Below are 22,371 nucleotides of genomic sequence, written 5' to 3'. Positions count from 1 at the left end.
TTGATTTCTTACTGTTTCTTTTCTTTTCCCTCTCATCCCCCTTCCCAGGGAGGGTTTTGAAGTTGTCGTAGGGTTGGGCCAATGCCTGATCCTAAGGGAGAATCAGGAACAACATCTGTCATAGTCAGATGCAAAGGGAAACTATTGTGCGCATGTGATATTTTCCTCTGATAGTCTCCAAGCACTCAGCTGTCCTCAGTAAGGGACTCCCTGAGCTGGATGTGCTTGTGATGTAACTAGTAGCCCTCACCAAGGTTTTCTTGCATTAACTTCACTGCTTTTACATGAATCCACATAGATCTTCTCATCCACAGCTCCTTTGATGACAAGAAGTTATGCAGGTTGCTGTCTACTGCATGGAGATGACTTCTTAAATTTGTTTTGAAATTGTTTTGTTTTGTTTTTTTGCCTTTTTTTTTTTTTTGTTTTGGGTTTTTGTTTTTTTTTTTTTTTTTTTTTTATTTTTTTTATTTTTTTTTTTTTTATTTTTTTTTTAAGTGTGATTTGAAGCATCTGATTGCTGCCTTGCATTTGCAGGATACTAACTGTCCTGCTTATTAGTCTGTATCAAAGGAAAATTCTTACAAATAAATAAATGCTTTCATTTATGTATTTCTAACTGAATGTATTCTGAAAGGGAAGAAAAAAAAAATCATCAGTCTTCTTCAACTTTACTGTAGAAAGGAACACTTTTGTAAAGCCTGGTAGTAGAAAACTATGCTCTATCAAATCACCCAGCTGACAGTGTTACAGGACAGTTGAAATACAGGGAATGTCTGCTTAATGCTAGGTTGTGCTGTGCTTATTAGGACAGATTAACTCACACGCACAACCATCCCTTTCCCTTTATGAACATTGATATCCGTATGCTGTTCTGACTCGGTGGTTCATAATCCATTCTTCAGGCCTGTAAATGAAGTGCCTGTAATAACCTGACCGAGCAGTGAGGCTGGGGCAGGGATAATTCCCAAGTGTCACTTTATGATTTGGTTTCCTGTAATTGCTTGCAGTAGCAATGATGGTGGTTTTACTAAGATGTGATGTTTACGTAGTGAACCTGAGCCTTTACTTATCTACTGTTCTGCCCAGTTAGGACAGCTCCAGGTTTTTAAAATGTTTCTAATGATTGCCTGAATTAAAAAGTCAAGGGAAGGACCTCTTCTCACTCAAAGGCTCCCAGGCTGTACTTCAACAGTATAGTAAATCAAACTCTAGGGCTGCTGCTAGAGGACTAAAACCTCTGAAACTTCATGATACCAAACAGCTCCAGTATAAACTTGTTCTGTGGCTTCAGGAAACATTGCCAGTTTAAATTTGTATTAGCAGACTTTATGCCAGACTAGGAATAATCTATACTCCATCAACTAACATAAATCTGGAATAAAAGTCGTATTGTGGGTTTTGACTAATTTACCAGGAATGTGATGATACACCTAAACCGACTCTAGATCAATTTATCACTGCCCAGATCTGGCATTACTGTGGACACACAGTCATAGCTGAACTGAGCAGCCACTCCACTTGTTCCTTCTCTCCTGCTTGTGTCTTTGTTTGCACAGTGAGACATTTCACAAGTAAAATACCAAAACTTTTAAGAACTAGGCATTTAAATTAATTAAAACCAACCAACCAAAACCAGTTAAAAATCCAAACTCCTTAGATTCTGGCATGCTGCTAGAAAAGCAGATTTTTGTCTGGGGTATTGCAAACTAACATTTCAGTCACTTTTCACTGCTGTCTGTCTGTCTGCAAAGGGACTGTACAGATAACCTGCAGAAGTGAATAATTTTTTCATCTTGGCACTTCTACAGATTTGCTTGGAACCTGTGAAGGGTTCAGCTGACTTGTTTGTTTGGGGTTTTATTTCCTTTCAAGTTTGGATCAGTGAAACTGCTAGTGGTGTCCAACTCCAGTAAATGGGGTGGTGTTGCAGTGCCAGTGCTGGGAGGTCATTTCTTTTCCTTCACTTAAGTAACACCGGAGATGAAAAGCAGCATAACAAAAGGCACTAATAATCTCTAATAAATATATTATGCAATCACAGGATTTCTCATAGCATAGCTGCTGCTTTGGGGGCTGCCTTACTTTACTTGTTGTCACCTTCCACTCTTGACATCTCACATTGCATCATCCCCTTTGCAAAATCCCTCTTCAAGGCCAAAAGCCCTGGCACTCCCTGTAGTACCTTAACCACAGGCAGCAAATAACTATTACTTCTTCCTTGGGACCCCCTACTGGTGATCTCTATGTGTACTCCTAGGTATATTAGGTTCCCTGTGGCTTTCTGGCATGGGAGGCCAGAACTGATAGTGGACTCACCTCTTTGAAAATGGAAATTCAGAACAAATCTAAAAAGACAGATTGAAAGTTTGGCCTTGTTGCTGCAATGTCTTATGGTATTGAATTGAGGGCTTGTGATTGTGCAGCTGTGTCAGTTTTAATGTAAAAATTATCTAAGGGCTTTTATATATGGCAGCCTGACACAGCCAGTTCTGCTCCTGACATTCACAGGCTCCGTCTCCTCAGGCTGGAGAGCGACTTGGTTTCCAAAATCACACCACCAGCCTCTGCAGCAAAGACTCTACATACTTGTTAGTTGTCTGTGAATTGGCAGGGAAGGTACCAAGCTGATGTCCTATGCTGAGCACCTAGCAGCCTAATCAAACTGTTTACCATCCCATCTTATAGCCGGGTAGCACAGTTGGTTGCTGTATGGAGGACCTTGCAGCTCTGCCTTTTTTCCATTCCTCCTTGCCTGTCTGATATTGAATTAATTAATCAATTACTGGTGCCTGTGTTTTCTCCTGAACACAGAAGACATCATTTTTTAGGCCCGTGATTTATGTTGTGGTTTAAGCCCAGACAGAAGCTAAGCACCATGCAGCTGCTCACTCACTCCCCTTTACTCCCCAGTGGGATGGGGAGGAGAATTGAAAAAAAAAGTAAAAAACAGTGGCTTGAGATAAGAACAGTTTAATAATTGAAATAAAATTATCTGTAAGTACTGTTTATAAGAATTCCTTTTTTAAAAAAACTAGAAAATCACACTGATCTGGGAAAACCCATGATTTTAAAATCTATTACATTTTCACCTGACTATGGCGGAGAGACCATATTTCCATGCCATGCGGTGAAGCATATTGTCCAGTGAGTCCCACTAAATTCACTATTTGAATAAAATTTATTATTTAACTAACAATAATTAGTTATTATTTTTAAACACACATCAAATATACATTTCTTGACTAGGAAGAGATTCACATAGCTCGTGCTGTACTGGTTTCCTGAGATCGATACTAGTTAATGTTCAACCCACTGGAAATGCCTTTGTGCTCCCTGCTTTGGGTTTCTGTAGGGAAACAGTAAGTTTGATAACTTCTTTAAAATACAGAGGAGCCCTGTGCTGCACAGACAGCTCGAGTCCCCTTCCCCAGCCAGAACCACTTATGAGTAAAGCATAGCTGGCATTCTTTAGCTTCCTTCCCCTCAGAGGACAGGGTGGTAGTTCAGCAATTCCCGTTATCAGCTTAGCTTCATTCAAGCCTCTCAGCTGCATGTAACTTTGTGCTAAACCAGTTATACAGTAAGTAGTGTAATTGTGTAGTAAGTGTGTAGTACAGTAAGCTAAAGAAAAATGGTGGAAAGTAGATAAAGGTGGTTGTTTGGAATCTAGGAAGCTTTTATGAATGGGGTTGCATTTCATGGTGGAGGATGTTGGTTAACCAGAAAGCAAAAAACTCCAATGAATGAAACTAACATAGTTCTTTAAGGAAGTTCTGCATTGTATTTGCTGGAATATACCTTTAATCATATAAGCATGGTACCTGGAGATCATAGATCCAAAAAATCTGGATCCAAATTTACTTTCTATAATGGTGATGTGTATGTTAACTGAAATGAAAGTAAATAAAGTTTTCTTTAATATCCATGATCATCACAAGTGTTTATGGCATGCTCACAAAAAAAAAAAAAAAAAAAAAAAAAAAAAGACAAAGTCTTATGGTGCAGATTTTTTTTTTTGTAGCAAACCAGATTTTGGAATACTTCAAGAACTTTGTATTTCTTTCAAATTTTGATGGACAAGTGAAGTAAATTTTAATGTATGATGGTAGCAGCTTCATCCTGGGTATTTTATATTCGAATATGCTTTCTGTTGTTTCTTTGTCTTTTATGCTATTGAAGTACTTGAAATTGAAATGACTGAAATATAAATTATATGTCTGAAATATTAATTATATTACTTTGGGGGCCTAATGACAGTCATCTCAACAAATTAGTAACATAAGATCAAATGGTTTTCATTATAGAAAATTTTACAGGTTTCTTTAATATAGAGATTACTTGAAGCATTAGTTATTTTTAATGTGAAAATTATTTATCCTAATTATTGTCCACTGTTTGTTTCACTTCATGCTTCATAATGTAATTTAGAGATATATTTCTGTAATAATTACTTGACCAAGAGATATGTTGAACAAGGAAAAGTCACTGAATACTTACTTCCCACCTCTCAGCCATTTCTTAATACAGTGTGTTTAAAAATAACAGTTTAGATGCTGACTCTGCTTTTGTTATTGGATGCCTGTGTTCAACCCCTGGAGATCTTGTGGATGCTATAAATCTTACAAAAGGGTTATTATGATCATCTTGTTAGTTACCTTTATAAGTCATTGAGGTATAAACTGCTAATTACAGGACTCTTACTTCCATTGGCATCAATGTCGAAATTCTTAATTTTATTTTTTACAGTAATGCTGGGGTTTCAGATACACTTGTTCATATTAGCTTTTTTCTTGAGAAACACTTATGAAGTCTGATTTCTCTATTCCACAGCATTATCTATGCCCTTATGTAGGAAGCTCTTTGACAGTAGAAGTGAGACATTTTAGTTGCATGCGCATGTTGAGGCACCTACTTTAAATAGTCAAAGAATGCCCTGAAGACAGGAATATGGAATCATAGCATACAGTCATTGTCTTACGGTAGTGCATGTGTCCATTTGGAAATCTTCCAAATTTTCCACTTGCAAACCTTCCAGATTTTACCTGCATTACAAAGTTGAGATGCACTGCAGATAGCTAGTCCACAAATTATGGAAGAGTCATGCAAGAATGCTTGTGCAAAGAATAATCCAGAGCCTAGCTGAGCTGTATCAAAACTCCATTTACTTCAGAAGTGTCCTGAGGAAGAAGTACCAAATCTTATAAGTTGCTTCTTTTTGAGTCTGTGGTTGGTATTTCAAGCAGGCTGCTAAAATAAAAGAGCAGTTCCACAACCACAAAAACATTTCATAAAGATGTTCCTTTTAAAATCAAAATACAGATAACAGCAATGATTAAGCTACTTTTCTCTTACATTTTCAGACAAGTTTTTTTGAAAAACATACCTGGCAAATCAACTAGCAAAAATCCAAACAGGAATAAATGGATCCATGCAAAAGGATACATACTCTGCCTGTTTAATCTGCCTTTGATAACTTTGTTTTCAAATACATTAAGTGAACACTTTTGTATTACTTGTCAGATTGCTGGTAGCCAGTTTTTTGTCCCTAACCGATAATCATGAAAAAGATTTTGATTAATATAATATAGCTTATAGCAATATCTTAATCAGAGCACAGTCTTCCAGTATTTTTCCTCTTCAGCTGAAGAAGGAATTTAAAAAAGAATAAATCTTCATTTTCATAATTGAAAATGGCACAAAATAAACTTTCAAACATGAAAGGACAGATTAATTCTTTGCCTCAGGTTAAAAACATAATGAATTCAGGGAGTGAGTGGGCAGCTTGGCAATAGGAAGTTACGAAGAGTGATTTTTCTAAGTTTAGTTGTTCCATGACTTCTGTTTAGTTTCTGTTTAAACACTTACTTGGAGTCTGTCAGATAGTAATGGCATCTGTATGCCAGCTGTGCAGTGATATGGGGTTTCCACATGCTTTGGGATTTTGAGTACAGATAGGCAACCATTTGCTTTTTGTGTTTAAAAGGAAAAAAAAATCAGAGTTTTGTAACTTATATTTAGAGCTGATCACATAATCACATAAAGAGTTGAATGAAGTATTGACATTTTGGCCAGAGCACTGTTCAGCACCAATATTTGGTTAAAACCCAAGCTTTTGTAGGCATGTTCAGTCTGTTGGCAGAGCAAGTCTGTAGTGCTATTTGCCAAAGTAGTGCTCAATATCCAAACTTAACAGATGAGATCTTGTCAATTCTGATTTCAGAAGTTATTTGTTTAGTTTCAAGGGGCCTTGATTCCTTTCATTCTGGCACAATTTTGTATAGTAATTCAAGGGAGTTAATGTATTCAGTAAAAATTGGCAATTAGTTATATCTGCAAGTGGGAAACATTTAAATAGCACTCGGGGGTTGATCTCCCTGTTCCCCTGGCTTTAAATAAGAGACAAGATCAGACATAAATTCTTTGTAGCTAATAAAGATTGCTGTTTAAAGGCTTTCCACACTGATTCCAAACTTCAAATAGCTACTTGTTAATTGTGCAGGTAACAGTGTGACCTGCCAAATTTTTAGCATTTAGCTAAGCCCCACAGATAATGGAGCAAAGTCTAAAACTCCATAAGAAATTCTGTGGACTGTTGTCCAAGGAAATTCTCACACACTGAAATCTTTGAATCACAAAGCCATACTACAAAATTTTAATTGAGGGAACCCAAGTCTAGGAGAAGATTTGTTTAATGTCCCTAAAGTTTCCCTAGCTAGAAGAATACTTAATTCAAAGCCCTTGCTTGTTATTCTGCGTCTCCAGAGATATTTGAAGTACATTGTGGGCAAGTTCAGTATCTTTTTATGTTTGCTGATGGCATCAGAAGGCACATTAGGTCTGTCTGATGTTCCCCACTAGAATTTCTGGGAGGCCAAGTTTTGCTTCCATTCTGCCCTGATATGCATGCAGAACCTCCTGGATGGTTTCAACCCCCAGTTTTTTTGTTGGTTCTTTTCCAAAATACAGTTGATTCCTATTTGAAAGGTCAGACATTTTTGGTTTGCTCTTTTCCTCTTTCTCCCAGCTGAAATGAGTTATTAAAAATAATTTCCACTAACTGGTAGAAGCATATATATTTCAATAAACTTGAATCAGTCCCAGCGCCGTTCTGTTTGTTAAGGGCTTTTTTCCTCCCCTTTAAAGCCATGATGTCTCTTTCTTTTGGGGAGATTGTTAATATAATTTTATCATTCATGTAATTGTATTTGTTATATATGTATAGTTGAATATTTTATGTCATAGACCATGAGGTGATCTGTAGTTTCACATAGTTGCATTCATTATTACAACCCAAACTTGAGTTATACCTAACTTGAACATGTGTTTTGCTCTGTAGTTGACACTCCAGATCCTTATGTGGAGCTGTTCATCCCATCCGCCCCAGATTGCAGGAAAAGAACGAAACATTTCAATAATGATGTGAATCCCATGTGGAACGAGACCTTTGAGTTCATTTTGGATCCTAACCAAGAGAATGTTCTTGAGGTAAATGACATGGCTGAGCTGCATCTTTGAAAATGGAAATTGAACAAAGCCTGGAAGATTAACATAACAGTAGCTTGTAGTGCATGGCATTTGTTGTCTCAAGATTACAACTTTTTTAAAACATTAAAGGCTGATTTTTGCCTTTAGGCATGGTGTAAGAAAGAGGTGTTGTATAAATTATTCAAGGAGTAGCCTTGAGAGTCATTATAAGATATGGCCCTGAGTCATCTCTTGGACTGCTTCTGAGGGCTAGTAGCTTAGTATTCTTCACATCAGCCATAAATTATTTTCTCCCTGCTTCCTACACTGATTCAACTGTTAAGGACAGCAGATAAGTGGGGGTGAAGTCAAGTCTCTGCTCATTCCCTGCTTCTCCCTAAGGAGACAGAAAGCAGAAGCATGGTTCTGTTGTCTCCTCTATGCCTGGAGCCAAGGGCTGAGTAGCTCACTCAGTGATGTTTTGGGTACTCTTCAATTGTTTCAATTTTGTCTGACAAAAGCCTTTGTGAATTCTAACAGAAGTCCTGGGCAGACTGTTTTACCTGTCTATTTGCAGATCTTGTGCTTCTTTGGAAGATCTGCAGGAGCAGCTGGCTAAATAGTTGATGTGATCTATGGTAGCTCTCATGAACCTCAAAAGATGAGCAGGATGGTAAACTGAGGAATAGCAGATAATACTTAAAATACAGTCCCTTGGGTTTTCTGGCATTATATAAAGACTGGGTCTGAGTCTGCTTGTAGTTACAATTTAGCAGCTTCACTAGTAATGTATGAATTTGTTGAGTACAAAATTTGGTTCAAGGATTTTTAAAGGATAAATTATTAAAATCACAAACAGCAGTGGCCAATGGCTTATCTGCTGCCTTCTTGGGAACACTACTACCTCTTACACTCTTATCTCTATGTATTCTGATGTGAAGAAGCTGAGATGCTGGCAAGCCATTAATTTCTTACTGCTACGTGATCTCAGATATTTTTGACCACGTGGAGACTTGACTCATTTGGTTCCTTCTGTGGTAACAATGTGACTAGCTCATTTCCCACCAGGGTGAGAAACCCCAGCTACTAAAACATCTCTTATAATTTAGCTAACATTTTGTGAGGTATTTCTCAGGTTTTATCATGGTTTTATGCAGTCATTATGAAAATTTTATGAGCTGGCACACTGCTGATTTCCAGCTCAGGATGGCCACAGCATGCTGCCACGTTCTGCAAGGCTCACCTCTCCACCCAAAACCTCTTTGTGAATTCCCAAGCTCAGACACACTCCACAATCCTCAACTCCTCACATTATTTTAATCTAAATCTTTAACTCCATCCCAAGTACAGTTTTTACTCTGGTAAGATGCTCCTCAAAATCCCATTAAGAAGTTTCTGCTATTGGTTTTAAAAGACAGCCCTCATAGATTGCAGCATGGACATAAGGTTCTACGAGGAAACAGAAGAATGTAGATGCTATTAACATTGTCCAGAAAAGTTGTGGCTGCCCTGTCCCCGGAAGTGTTTGAGGCCAGGTTGAATGGGGCTTTGAGTAACTCGGTCTAGTGGAAGGTGTCCATGCCTATGGCAGAGGGGTGTGGAACCAGATGGTTTTTAAGGTCCCTTTCAACCCAAACTATTTTATGATCCTATGAAAATAATGAGTTCTGTCCTAAAATACAGTTCGTTGTTTCAAAGGATTGCTTGTGGCACAGGATGAAGAAGATTCTTTACAGCTAAGAAGAGGCTGAACTCAGATGTAGGAACTAGTTATTCAAGTGATTGTATCTTTATTCTGTTTGGTTTATGCAAAAGATATGGCCCAAACCACAAACATGATATTTTAGAAGACACAATTATACCAAGTGGAAAAAAAATTGTAAGCCAAATGAGTTTGCAGAACTTATTTGATACAAACCATCTAAACAGTAACTTGAAATTCTTTCCGAATATTTTACTTGAGAACTTGGAAGGCTGTCACTGAGAAAAAAACTCCTATAAGTAGGTCCACATGAATTAAAATAAAAACAGGGAACAATGTTCTGCGGTAGCCACATACATCTTTGGATAGTATCGCATTTTGAAAAGGTATATGCTCTGACATGGAGAATATGAGAAGAGACTTGAAGATCTGGCTGGATACAGAGAAAATCTTTGTGTAATTTGGAATGCTGTGCATTTTTCCAAATCATTGCTATAAAGATCTAGGTCTGTAGATACAAAGCTAAGATGTATGGATTCCATCTCCACAGAAAAGTTGCTGTATGTTTTTTGGCATATCACAGTTAAAACTATGTAAGTTTCTCCATAGAGAAGTTCTGATAACTGGAAATTTGAGGTAATTGTATATTTTATATGTCAGTTTTGAAGTTATTATGTCTGCTTAGAAAGATAGTGAGATTTACTGACAGGAAGATGCTCAAATAAAAAACCTTTCATAAATGGTATTGTCATACTGATGCAAATGAATGCCTTGAAGGTGCTACCTACACTATACATGAGCATATCCTGTTTTAAAAGAACACATCTATTGGCACTGGGTGTTGACTGGGTTGGGTTAGGCCTATTCATTTTCCATATTTTTTTTTCATATTACTTTCGGCATAGACTATGGAATTTAAAATGGATTTATCAAAGTAAAATTGAATACCCATGTATCTTTTCTAGGTTACTTTAATGGATGCCAACTATGTTATGGATGAGACTCTTGGCACATCTACATTTCCTATATCTTCTTTGAAACTGGGAGAGAAGAAGGAGGTCCAGTTAACTTTCAATAATGTAAGTTGCAACATTCATATCTTTGCCTGTATTGGTGCAGTTTTGAACATGATGGACATTTCTTGAAAAAACACCTGAACTGAGAGACCTAAACTGTTGTGTAAACCAGGATATACCACAGGATGTGTCACATTTTAGTCTTTTATCAGATATCTGAATTTTATCTGTGCCACATTCTTGTTAGATAAAGCTTCTTCACAAATCACTAGATGATGCTGCTTATAAATGCAAAGCGATGTGTCCTCATGACTCTCACTGTCTGATCTTGCTCAAGTATTCCTGTCGTCATTTTGTTGAATCATAAGAAAAGCATTTGGTCTACTCTTGGTGCTTGTCAGAAGTACATGTTCCTAGATGAAAGGAAATCCAAGACTATTTCTGATCCCATCAGACTACCTGTTTTCTTAATATAGAGCTAAGTCTTGAATTAAGAAGGGATTGGAGGATATCATAGCAGGGATAAGGTTGGTGGCCTTTCAGTCAGGAAATAGCTGAATATCTGGGGGGCACGGGAGAAAGTATCTCAGATGAGGATTGTTCTTTGCACACCCTGTTCTGAAACTTTACTGTATTTATATTCTTACGGTCCTGCTGAGAGGAGAATGAAGAAAAAAAGTGTCACTGAATGCCTTAGTGTCCCTGTTGAGAGAATCCTCTAGAAAAGTCTAGTTTCAGACTTTTGCTTGCTAAACCAGTTTCTGCACAATCTATTCAATTTAGTTTAACAGTCTTTGACTGACCTTTGAGGGGTTACACCAAGTTTGCTGGTCAGTATGTTGCCTGTACTACTGATGTCTGTGGGTTCTGGAAAGCTAGCAGAAATCATTTTATTATTATTTTTTTCCCTTTCAATAAATAGTTTGCTGTAACACAGCCCTGGTTAACATGCAATAATACATTTATTGGATTATTCTCTTTAAAATATATACAAAACAGATGGACTCAGTTTAACAGTTATTTTTTGTCTGCATGTGACTCCTGGAAACTGTTGTTAAAGCTATGTGTAATTGAGCTTGTTCTGCTCATATTGGCATATCATCATTTATTGGAGTAACATATCACAGACCATTCTGAACATACTCACACCCTGTCTGATGGAAGGTGTCCCTGCCCGTGGCAGGGGTGTTGGGGACTTTAAGGTTCCTTCCAACCCAAACCAATCTATGATTCTATGAGATATATATATATATATTGTATGCACATAATATGTAGAATCATAGAATGATTTAGTTTGGAAAGAATCTTAAGATCATCTAGTTCCAACCCCCCTGGCTTGGGCAGGGACACCTCACACTAAACCACATCACCTAAGGCTCTGTCCAACCTTGCCTTGAACACTGCCAGGGATGGAGCATTTGCCACTTCTCTGGGCAACCCATTTGAGTGCCTCACCACCCTTACGGTAAAGAACTTCTTCCTTATATCCAATCTAAACTTTCTGTTTAAGTTTTAACCTGTTACCCCTTGTCCTATCGCTACAGTCCCTAATGAAGAGTCCCTGCCCAGCATCCTTGTATGCCCCCTTCAGATACTGGAAGGCTGCTATGAGGTCTCTATGCAGTTTCTCTTTTGCAGTCTGAACAGCCCCAATTTTCTTAGCCTGTCTTCATACTGGAGGTGCTCCAGCCCCCTGATCATCCTCGTGGTCCTCCTCTGGACTTGCTCCAACAGCTTCATGTCCTTCTTATGTTGGGGTCACCAGAACTGTGTATAAATGCTGTCTGCATTTCTGTTATGGGCTATGGTTTATTATATGATCAGAAGTCATGATTTGTGACTGCTGTGCTGTTTTCCATGTGATATAACTTTAAAAGTGTGGTTACAGCAAGTAACTGGATAATCACATTGTTTTCTGACTGAACATTGGAGTAGGTCACCTTCCCTGGAGATATTCAAGAGCTGTCTGACACAATCCTGAGCAATGTGCTCTTCTCGATGACCCTGCCTGAGCAGGGAGATTGGGCTAGATGACACCCAGAGGTCCCTTCCAACCTCAACCATTCCTTGATTCTGTAAGATATAGCAATTAATTAGGGAAGGTGGAATTTTGGCACAGTATGGGCTAACTGCAGTTGCCTGATTCTGCCCGACACAGGGTGATGTAGAGAGGTAGATCTGAGGAATAAATTTTGAGAGCTCAGTTTACAAAGCTCATGCCAATAATATGAGGCAGAGGCATTGCTGCGTTACAGATATGCTTTAGCTTCTCATCAGCACTAAGCAAAGCTTGGTAGAGAATGTAGAATGGAATAAAAATTCAGTAAAAAAAGCCAAATACGCTGAAATTTATAAGCAAATAGTGAGGGAACACTAAGTCAGGTTAAGCCCAATGTAGACAATTTGTATACACAACATGTATTCCTGAGATTTCTGTGGCAGTTTGTATAAGGTATAGAAAATAGCATGCTGGTTCCCTATTGGAACGTTTCACTTGAAGGGTTTATTTAATACTCTGTGTGTACCTTTTTTTTTTCAGCCATTGGATCACTGCATGATTTCTGAAGTACTTTCTAAATTAGTAATATCAGGTGCTAGAATAAAGTAATTGCCACCCTGTCTTTGAAGTATTTCTGTAAATGACTCTTCACTCTGTTTCTCCATGTTCTCCTTTTGTTATTTCTCTGCCTTTTCCTTTTTCCACCACCCTGTTAATTCATTACCTCATTTACCATTTCCATTCCAGACAGCAGTAGCAGAGTGCCAGGTTTACCTGACCTGTTGGCAGGTTTGTGAGATGTGGGAGGCCAGAGGCAGCTTTACAATTCTATATCCTTAACTATTCTGTTTAAATGTCAAGCAAATGTTCAGCCTGAGGTGTTCTAGCTCCATTCCTAGTGATCACATACCACAAACAAGGAGGATATTCCGCTTATAGCTACAGACAGTAAAACAAGACACTGTGTGAGTCTGTTACACTCCTAGAAGGCTGTACCAATGTGTAGATGGCCATTGCGTGTGAGAGAGCTTCAGGAGATGAAAATGCCTGTCCATTCTGTCTTAGTTCTAGCAGCCTCCTAGTCTTGGGTTTTGCCTAAATGCACTTGGTGGTTTAACCATATTTTTTTTAACCTTTGCCTGCAGGCAGCCCCTTAAATTGCTCTATGAAAGGCAGAGGAGATCAACTCATAGCTTATGGGTCAGGTGGATCTGTGTGGTCTGCAAGTGAAATCATTTTGTAGTGGCATTTATTAGTTTGCTTGCATCTTTCAGAAACCTGAAAGAAATTACTCTTCCTGATTGATAATTTATTATATTAAACTGTGGAAAGACACTTGGTGGCTCATATGGAACACAGAGAATTCATTCCCTTACAAGTTTTTGTGTCAGATAGAAGTTGAGTATGAAGTTTACCCAGTGAACTGGGAAGCAAGTGGCAGATAGACTGAGGCTGGTAGTAGAAGCAAAGGATCATAAGTGTGTGAAGACAATTAGATCCTTTCAGGCCAAAGATGAATAGCACTGCCAAAAACTGTCAGTGGAAGAAAGCCAAAACAATAGGATTTGATGAATGAAAGTCAGGACCTAGCAGCATTTTCGACTGTATTCAGTGTTAGTGGTGGATTTTGGAATCACATTGTGTGCTGTAAAAAAATTAGTTAAATTGAAAAGAAACTCATTCTCGTATTTCAGAAATGTCCTCCTTTTTAGAAAAAAAGTGGTCTAAATAAAAATCCTAACAGTAGTAGTTTCTGTTCCTGGTGTGTTGGTGGTTTTCCCTCTATAAGTGGTGTAACCATATTTAAATATTTCTTGTTTAGGTCACAGAAATGACTTTGGAATTGTCTCTTGAAGTATGGTAAGTGTCTCATATTAATAAAAAAAAAAAAAAGGTGTGGAAAATATGTTAGCAGCAAAGGTACTTTCTTATTTTACTCCATTAGAATTTTCTTAAAATCATGTCAGGTAGACTACAAATCTTGTTTTAACACAGAAATACCATGTACTGTAATCAGGAGATTTTAAAATTGAAGGTTATTTTCACATTTTAATTCTATCGTTGACTTAAATACCATTACTTGTACTAACAACTGTGTCATTTCCAAATATTTGCAGGAACAAGACCATCATATATGAATTTCTTGTCCTGGTTTATGTTAAGTGCTTTCATTTTCAAGGGCCTTTTCTCTAATAAAGTCATGGTTTAGCTGTTATGCTCATTATTTTACCTTCTGTGGTAACTTTGCATCTCACATTAACTTTTAGGACATATGGATACTCATTATAAAGTACCCTTGAAATGTTCTTGAATGTTAAGACCATGCAGTACTGAAGTCAAAGGTGAAGATCTCAGTAGGGGCAGGATTTCACCCTGTGTAAAGCTAAGCAGATGCCTAACTTTTTTTTCTCTCTCTAGCTGTCTTTCTCCCTCTTTCTTAGCCTATCTAGGTGAAAGACCAAAATCACCTTGAGGCATAATAAGAAAAATAACTTTAGACTTAAAGTCTAGAAATTAATTGCTGAGAAGAAGACATTTAAAGAGTCTTTTTATTGTCTGTAACTGTAAATGGCAGTGCTGAGCACTGTAACTGTAAATGTAGAAGTCTTTCATAATGATTCTGGTGACTGACAAACATCCCTCAGGGATAATTTCTCCTCATTATTTTGTACTAGCAAAGATGCATATGTGGGTGGTCCTTGAGACCACCCCTAAACCTTGCAAGCTTTGTATATTACAGGTATTTCATATCTCTGACATTAAATAAACAGAAGATGCTTGACTATGTTTTGCTGTTTTTAGGCAGTAGGCTTTGAAATATATTAAACTAAAGGATCTGATCAAGTTCTGCTCTATTACACTCGGATGGCTGCACAGATTTTGGAATCTGCATGGACCTCTTGTTTACAGTTATCATACATGCCTTTATGGAACATTGCTTCTAGGCAGTCTTTTCCCCTCCTTTTCTTAATCCTATTATTTAATTACTTAATTTTATTTATTTGTTTATTTATTTTAATCTGAAGAATTATTTTCTGTGCCTAAATAGATCCATTTCACCGTTTCCATAAAGGACTCTTCAAAATGCTGCCTTGTAACTAACATGTCAAAGTATCCACAAACATTTTTACCCCATCTGTGTGAATATGGGAATGTCAATGAGGTGGATGGATAGCAGGATGAATCTGTACACTCCTCACTGTGGTCTTCTGGAGGCAGTGCTGCTGGGAGCTGTTCTAGTTCCAACCATTTGAATGACATACAGGCTCAGTGAGTCCAAATGAGGTGGCAGTTCAAATTATTTATCCTGCCATGATGCCTGAAATAAGAAGTGGGAACTGAAGTTGTAGCTTCTAAGTACAGTATTGAGGTCTTTATGCAGCCCTATGTACATTTTTGATTGCACAATATGGACAGAAAGCTAGATAAAAAGCCTTAGTTTTTCCTGTGGTCAGCCAGTTCAGATCCATAGTTTTTGATTGTAGGACTGAATGGATACAGAGTTAAAATTGTGCTCTCCTCCCTAAACATGAACCTCAAATTTACAAAGAGTGTGTTTTAGTAGGAATGTATGAAAATTTTTCGTTATAATTCTTTGCAGGGAATTCAAATTTCTGCACTGCAGATTCATAATTATAAGAGTGGTGAACTCATTTGCCACATTTTAATTTAGTTTTTTTGAAGACCACGTTATATAGCACTAGAAGCTGCATATTTTGCATTTGGTTTTCACTAGTATGAGAACAATGCATTTTCTATATAAAATGCATAAAATGTCTTGTAAATGCATAAAATGTCTTAAAGATGTAAAGGCGCAGTGTGCCATTGCACTTCGTGTCCATCACTCCATAGAATAAGCTGGTGCAATTGTGTCGAATGATCATTATTTTATTTTATTTTATTTTATTTTTTTTATTTTATTTCATGTTATTTCATGTTGTTTCATTTTATTGTATTTTTTATTTTTATCTGTTTCAGCTTAGGTAAGTTTATTACGATTTACTCTTACTTCCACTTATTTCTCCAGGCAATATTTTGAATTCTCTTTTTAATTATGCCTTTTGTTAAAGCTTGTCTTTTTTTCAAAATAGCTCTTCAACTGATCTCCGGTTCAGCATGGCTCTGTGTGATGAAGAGAAGAAATTTCGGCACCAGCGAAAAGATAATATCATGCACAGTATGAAATCATTTCTAGGAGAGGAAAAAAGCAAGAACTTGACCGCTTCCCGTGATGTAAGTTTGGAGAGTTTCCATCAGGAACCTTTGTAGTCCTGCATTTGTTTCTTCAAGGGATGAGTAAGACACATCAGGTAAAAAGGTTCAATGTAAACTCGGCAGAACCAAAAAAATTTCTTTTTTCTTTAGTGCATACAACATTTCAGCTGGAGAATAATTCTTCCTAGGCTCTAAATTTATAGCTTAAAGTTTATGGAAACAAAATCCTGTGCTAAAATGTAGCTGCACTTATGTAATAAGATATGCGCATTATGGACAGAAGGACAATATGTGTAAATGCCATCATAAGATCAAAATCACAGCTTTTCATTTGCACTGGCACCTTAAATAAACTGTTGTATCTTTTATCTGGTTCTTTATTTCTTATACACTAGCAAGCTGTGTCTAGGTTAAAATTGGGCAAAGAAGATTAGTCCATGGTTTTCATTTTGCTCTGATTCTGAGTTCCATACTTTGTTATGGTGTTGGTTCTGAGCTGAGATTGTCATCTGAAAAATGCCTAAAGGGTGTGCAAAATACCTGCTGCACAAGAAGCATGTGGTGGCTCTGGGCATACGCCCAGCTGCAGAATCTGCCCTTGCATGTTTGATATCCAGCCTGGGCTTTTAAAATGGCCCTGCTGTATGGTCTTTGTGTCTAAAAGATTAGGCAGGAAGTGAGCTGTTTCAATGTTAAGTAATTTTTGAAATTCTTTGTTCTTTCCCTTTATCCCATTTCATATTATTAGGATTATGAAGTTTATTTCTTAGAGAATGTGAGAAGCTGCAGCTTTCATTAACTTGCTGATGCTCTATGCCAAGCCAACAGAAAGTTAAGACAACAGATCAAGATGTACTGATGGTGGTTTGGGTCACATCAAAGTGAGGAAGGGTGTCAAATCCTGCTGGTCTTCTCAATAAGTTCATAAAACACTGCATTATTATGAGTTAATTAAGGATACACTTGATACAGATCCACTTGTTTTGTAGTAGCTTTTCCACCCTCTTTCTTCTCTGCTTGTTTCCTTTCTTGTTCTGCTGCCAGAATTGTGACAGGAAGACTTGTGTGTAATGTCGGGGGTGTCGAGCAATGAACAGAGTCAGTGAATTAATTTGGGTTGATTAATTCATGGATATTGATTTGTTTTGTGCATTTTTAGTATAAGCAGAATGTGACAGTCTTTTGCAGATACTGGAACCAATACTGAAGGAATTTCTTTTAAATTTCTATGAAGTTTTGAGCAGGTGGTAGATGTGTTCACACAGTGCTTTAGGTTGGAAGGGACCTTAATGATCTTTTAATTTCAAGCCTCTTGCCATGTGCCAGGACACCTTCCACTAGACAAGGTTGCTCAAAGCCCCATCCAACCTTGTCTTGAACACTGCCAGGGATGGGGCAGCCACAGCTTCTCTGGCCAATCTGTTCCAGTGCCTCACCACCCTCACACTAAGTAACTTCTTTCTAATGGTTAATCTAAATCTCCCCTTTCTCAGATTAAAGCCATTGCCCCTTGTCCTATCCCTACATGCCCTTGAAAAAGTTATGTTATTGTTGTATGCTTTTGAACTCTTGCCTAATAAAATGTGTTTGTGTGAGCTTTCTGAGGAAGATGGAAGAATTTGGTAAGTATAATACCTATTTTATTTGTACTGTTATAAATTGTACACATTGTAAAGGAAAGTTTTAAAGGTTTTTTAATTTTCAGTTTGGATGTTCTAATCTTAACAAATGCAAATCTCTCAGAGTAGATATCTGTGAATGTGACATTGGTCTGATCTTCTACAGCAGAGTAATATCTTTCCCAGAAAGAACGCAGGTATTCTGCCAAGATCCAGCTAGAACTGGAGTGCCCTCAGTGCCGGAAGTATCAGTTCTATGCAGGTGGCATGTGTGCATGAATTATTGTAAATACTAGGTAAGAGGTCATATTCTTTTGACATCATCTTCCCTTGGTATCCCTCACTGTCTCAAATACTGAAATATTATTAGTTAAAATGAATCTTCCCAGACCAGACAGTAATCTCTAATTGTAAGCTTACCAACCCTGGGAAGGACTGAGGTAATGTGATCCTCATGTTTTTCATATGTCAGGTGTGTATTTCTAAGCTGACTTGTCAGAATTTTTAGCTGCTTCTAGTGATGAAAAAAACATTTTTTGTTAAAATTAAAATATAGTTTAGTCTTTCTAGCCTGTCATTTTTACTTTTATTGCTGCAGATGGAAGATAGCAGGAGGATTTATAGGATGTTTGTAGTCTTAGCATGGCATCAGAAGTCAGGAGACATTATGAGTATTCTCAGCTGGCTGTGAGTCGTTGTTTGATCTTAAACAAGTCACTTACTCGAAGTTCATCTAAGTTTCTTCATCTGTGAACAGCAACATGCATGCCTTGCAGGAATGCTATGAGACTTTAATGCCTGTGAAATAATTATATGTCCCTGGGAAGGGGAAGTGAGTACGTCCAAATTTCCATACTTACTGTCAAGATACATTCTGAAAACACAGGATGAGTTTTATTGTACCTGTGTCATTGCTTAGTTTATTTTTATAATTTTTGTTGCTTTAAACAATTTTCTAAAAATATTGTCATCAGTGAAAGAAAGCATACAATTCTCTAAGGCTGGATTTGAAGAACAATTTTCAAATAATCATCTGTGTACCCCGTGGCAACATTTTTTTCTACCACAGGTACTCTTGTCCAGATTTTATGCACTGTGTTTCCAGTGCATTTGGATAGAACCATCTGTACTACTCATTTCCAAACCAAGATTTAATATATTTTAGCTGTTATTTTTTTTTTCCCCCAGATTACTGGAAAATATGACTGAGATGCATTTTTCAGAGCTAGCTTTTCTTAAAACATGTCTTGTTTCCCAAATCCTTTTCATTTGCATGCCTAGTTTGATGATGAAGCAATCAGCTCTTGCTTAGGTGAGGAGTCCATTGATTGAAGTAGAACTGTATGGAACCAAGCTTATACACTGCCCCATGGATCCTAGAAACAGTACAGTTGTTTTGACAAAACACATCATTGTTAAATCCTGTTCAATGGAGTTTGTTCATATGATATCTAAGCTGAGTCCCTCAGCATTGTGCTGTGCAGACAAACCATAGGAAGAAGGAAGTCATGCTAGCACAGCCTTTTGATTGTTCAGAATTGGGCTCAACCATACAGAACTGAGTGTGGCAGTTTGGACAGGGATTAGAGCATTGGGCTTTTGTCTCCAAGACTTTTGAGTTCAATTCACATTTTTGCCATTGACTCGCTGCATCGCTTTCTTGTGAGTCACTTACCCTTTGATCTAAGTTTGTAAATCTGCTTGAATGGGTTTAGTACCTCTGCCCCAGTTTTACTGGGGTTCAGAGGACTTGAGGTTCAGAGTACCTCAAAGAGTGGAATGTGTCAGCCCAGCATGTGTACATGGAGAAGTGTGCACACCTTAGTATCCTGTCTTTTCTCCATTGTTTCTGAATCGTGAGATGGCTTCTTGGTTCATTTCCCTATCTGTTCCCTATCTGTCTGCAACTGTTTCCCCTCTGTCTCTGCCCTATTCATCCTATAGAAAACCTGTCAGATGGGTGTGTGTAACTTCAGATTTTACCATTTCTTGCCCTTAAATGTGACAAGAAAACTTGAAAACTGAATTGCAGATGGAAAGCTAGTTTACAGACCTATCTGCTTGGAAATGTGCTCTACCTTCCTCTGCAAAGCTGGAAAGGGCTCTTAACCTTCACCCCCTGACAACTTGTATTCAGTTGACTGAAATATATGAATGTAAATGTGCAAGAGATGCTTCTCTTCAGTTATTTTTTTTCACAACTTAACAGCTTTATTTACCATGGGTAGCTTACTTAAGCTGCTGCCTCTGCTCTAAAGCTCTTTAGTTGAATTAATTTCTGGAACTGAAAGCAGTGATTGCAGCTCTTTGTACTTGCTTTGGTATGAAGCGGAAATAAAGAGGTACTGTATATCCACCTAACTCTCGATATACCCATGCTTCCCCAGTATAGAAATCTATGATTTCTAAAATGTCTGTGGATTAAGTATACAGGAAGCATTTGTAGTCAGGATGCTAGTGACTCCTCGATATTCTTTGTTGATCCTTCGTATGCATCCTGAAGAAAACTCAAATTTTCCCTTGTGCTCATGCCACTTCACTGATGAATAGATTTGTTGAATAGTGGTGCTTTGGAAGTGTTCTCACATACTTTTTCCAGGCTTGCAAACCACCGTCTTCATCCTGTTGGGATTTGTCTGTGTAGGTTAATTAGGTGGTGTTTGTAAAGAGCTTTCAAAGCCTAACGTACATTATTAAATTTGTGATTAGTAATATGGCTCTTCTGTTCAAAGCAACTGCTCCATTACTGAGGTGTTGGCTTAACAAAACAGGCATGTGCTAAATCTTTACCTTTGTTTTGTCATTTTTTTGATAGATAGCTATCTCTGGAGGTGCCTGATGAATACTAATGCCAATAAATACCTGTGGTTTCTATTACTAAAGCTTAACACTTATGAAGAAGATAATAAAATAATCTTACTACATCAAGAATCAGCAGGTTTTGTGGACTGGAAGCCTCAAGAAATGTCTCAACTTACCTGGTCATTGTGCATGTTTATTTCCATGTGACTGTGTTTTCAGTCCACAAGGATATTTCATGGCTTGGAGTGTGGAATCTGAAGAAAGAAACTGAACTCAGTAGTAACATGGTTTCTTTTCTTATAATTAATCCAATCCATTGGCACCTTAAATTGCCTTTTAGTGAAAATTTTGACTGATTGATTACCAGTTTGATCAGATAGGGGCTTTCTGCACAACTGTGTAATTCTTTTTATTCTTAATAACAACCAAGGAGTTGTTACCTTATCATCACTGAACAGTGGAACATTCTTCTAGGTTTTGGAAACGGAGCCAGATGGTACTTTGCTTAGTCTAAAACACTTGAGGATGGTAGCAAGTGAATTTTTGTTTCATTTTATTTCACTTATTTTATTTCTAGATACTTGGGAAAAATATGCCGTGGAAGGGAACAGCTTTGAAGTCAGGGCTGGGAAGTAAGAAAGAAATAAGTATAAAATAAACCCCCTGTAGATACATTTTCAATATGTAACTAGGTCTGCTTTTGCTGACTTTGCTATCTCTTGGTAGCTGAATCGGTGTACAGGTACACATACATTCTCCTTACCTCTCCTGTAGTTTTTGCAAGCTAGTTGTAAATTTAAAACTGTTTTCATGCTATGTAGTTGTATCAGATGGTTTTATTATAAAATGTGTTTTTAAACTCCTAATCAAAATGTTATTTTTCTCTCTTCTGTTTCTGATTAGTAACTTTTACTGCTTTTGGCTCTGTCACAAAGATACAATTTGGATTAAAGCTGGTCTTTGGATTGCTTTTAAAATTTCTGTGGTCTTGTACCTGAATAGTTTATTTAATAAATAAATTTAATATCTTCTCTATTTTGGATTGTGGATAAGAAGGACAGACATTCTAAAGAAATTCTTAGTATATTTTTATTTATATATCTTACTACAAGTGGTGACTTCTTTAAATAAATACTAATTCTTCAAATACCAGGCAATTAGAGTTTTAAGTAACAGGATATCATGGGGGCAACAACTTACTAATGCTGAGATCTGACGTGGTTTATTCACACAATTTGTAGACGTATTGGCTGCATTTTAAGGTCTGAAGCAATGCCAGATATCTGTGCAAATGAACTATATATTATTTCAGTAGACAGGAAGCTAGGGAGGGGGATAATGATAGTATTTTACTTTCACTATATATGTATTTTTTACTTCTTAACCTGAAGAATCAAAAAAATCAGGCATTAACTTTCTGTTCCTGTAAGGAACCTGAAGTGGAGGATTATGTGCAGTGATTGTGCCCTATTAACAAGCAGTAGTGAATAAAGAGTATGACATAGCAGAGTTGTAGAAATACTGTTTAGAAAGGACCTCTGGAGGTCAGCT

At 37.4% G+C, this 22,371-nt stretch overlaps 1 protein-coding gene across 2 annotated transcripts in view; it reads left to right on the top strand.

Annotated features, from left to right (window-relative positions):
- The window catches only part of PLA2G4A (phospholipase A2 group IVA), a 65,770-nt gene that overhangs the window by 14,403 nt on the left and 28,996 nt on the right, over positions 1 to 22,371 (top strand). For both annotated transcript variants that reach the window (XM_080623086.1, XM_080623087.1), the window contains exons 3-6: positions 7,340 to 7,488; positions 10,135 to 10,248; positions 14,007 to 14,044; positions 16,276 to 16,417. In XM_080623086.1, coding sequence (XP_080479212.1) covers positions 7,340 to 7,488; positions 10,135 to 10,248; positions 14,007 to 14,044; positions 16,276 to 16,417 — 443 coding nt within the window. The remainder of the gene's footprint in view (positions 1 to 7,339; positions 7,489 to 10,134; positions 10,249 to 14,006; positions 14,045 to 16,275; positions 16,418 to 22,371) is intronic.

This window comes from Psittacula echo (genome assembly GCF_963264785.1).
Source record: "Psittacula echo genome assembly, chromosome: 7".
NCBI classification, from domain to species: domain Eukaryota; kingdom Metazoa; phylum Chordata; class Aves; order Psittaciformes; family Psittacidae; genus Psittacula; species Psittacula echo.
Note: the sequence above shows the minus strand (reverse complement) of the source record. Positions and strands in the feature narration are given on the sequence as shown.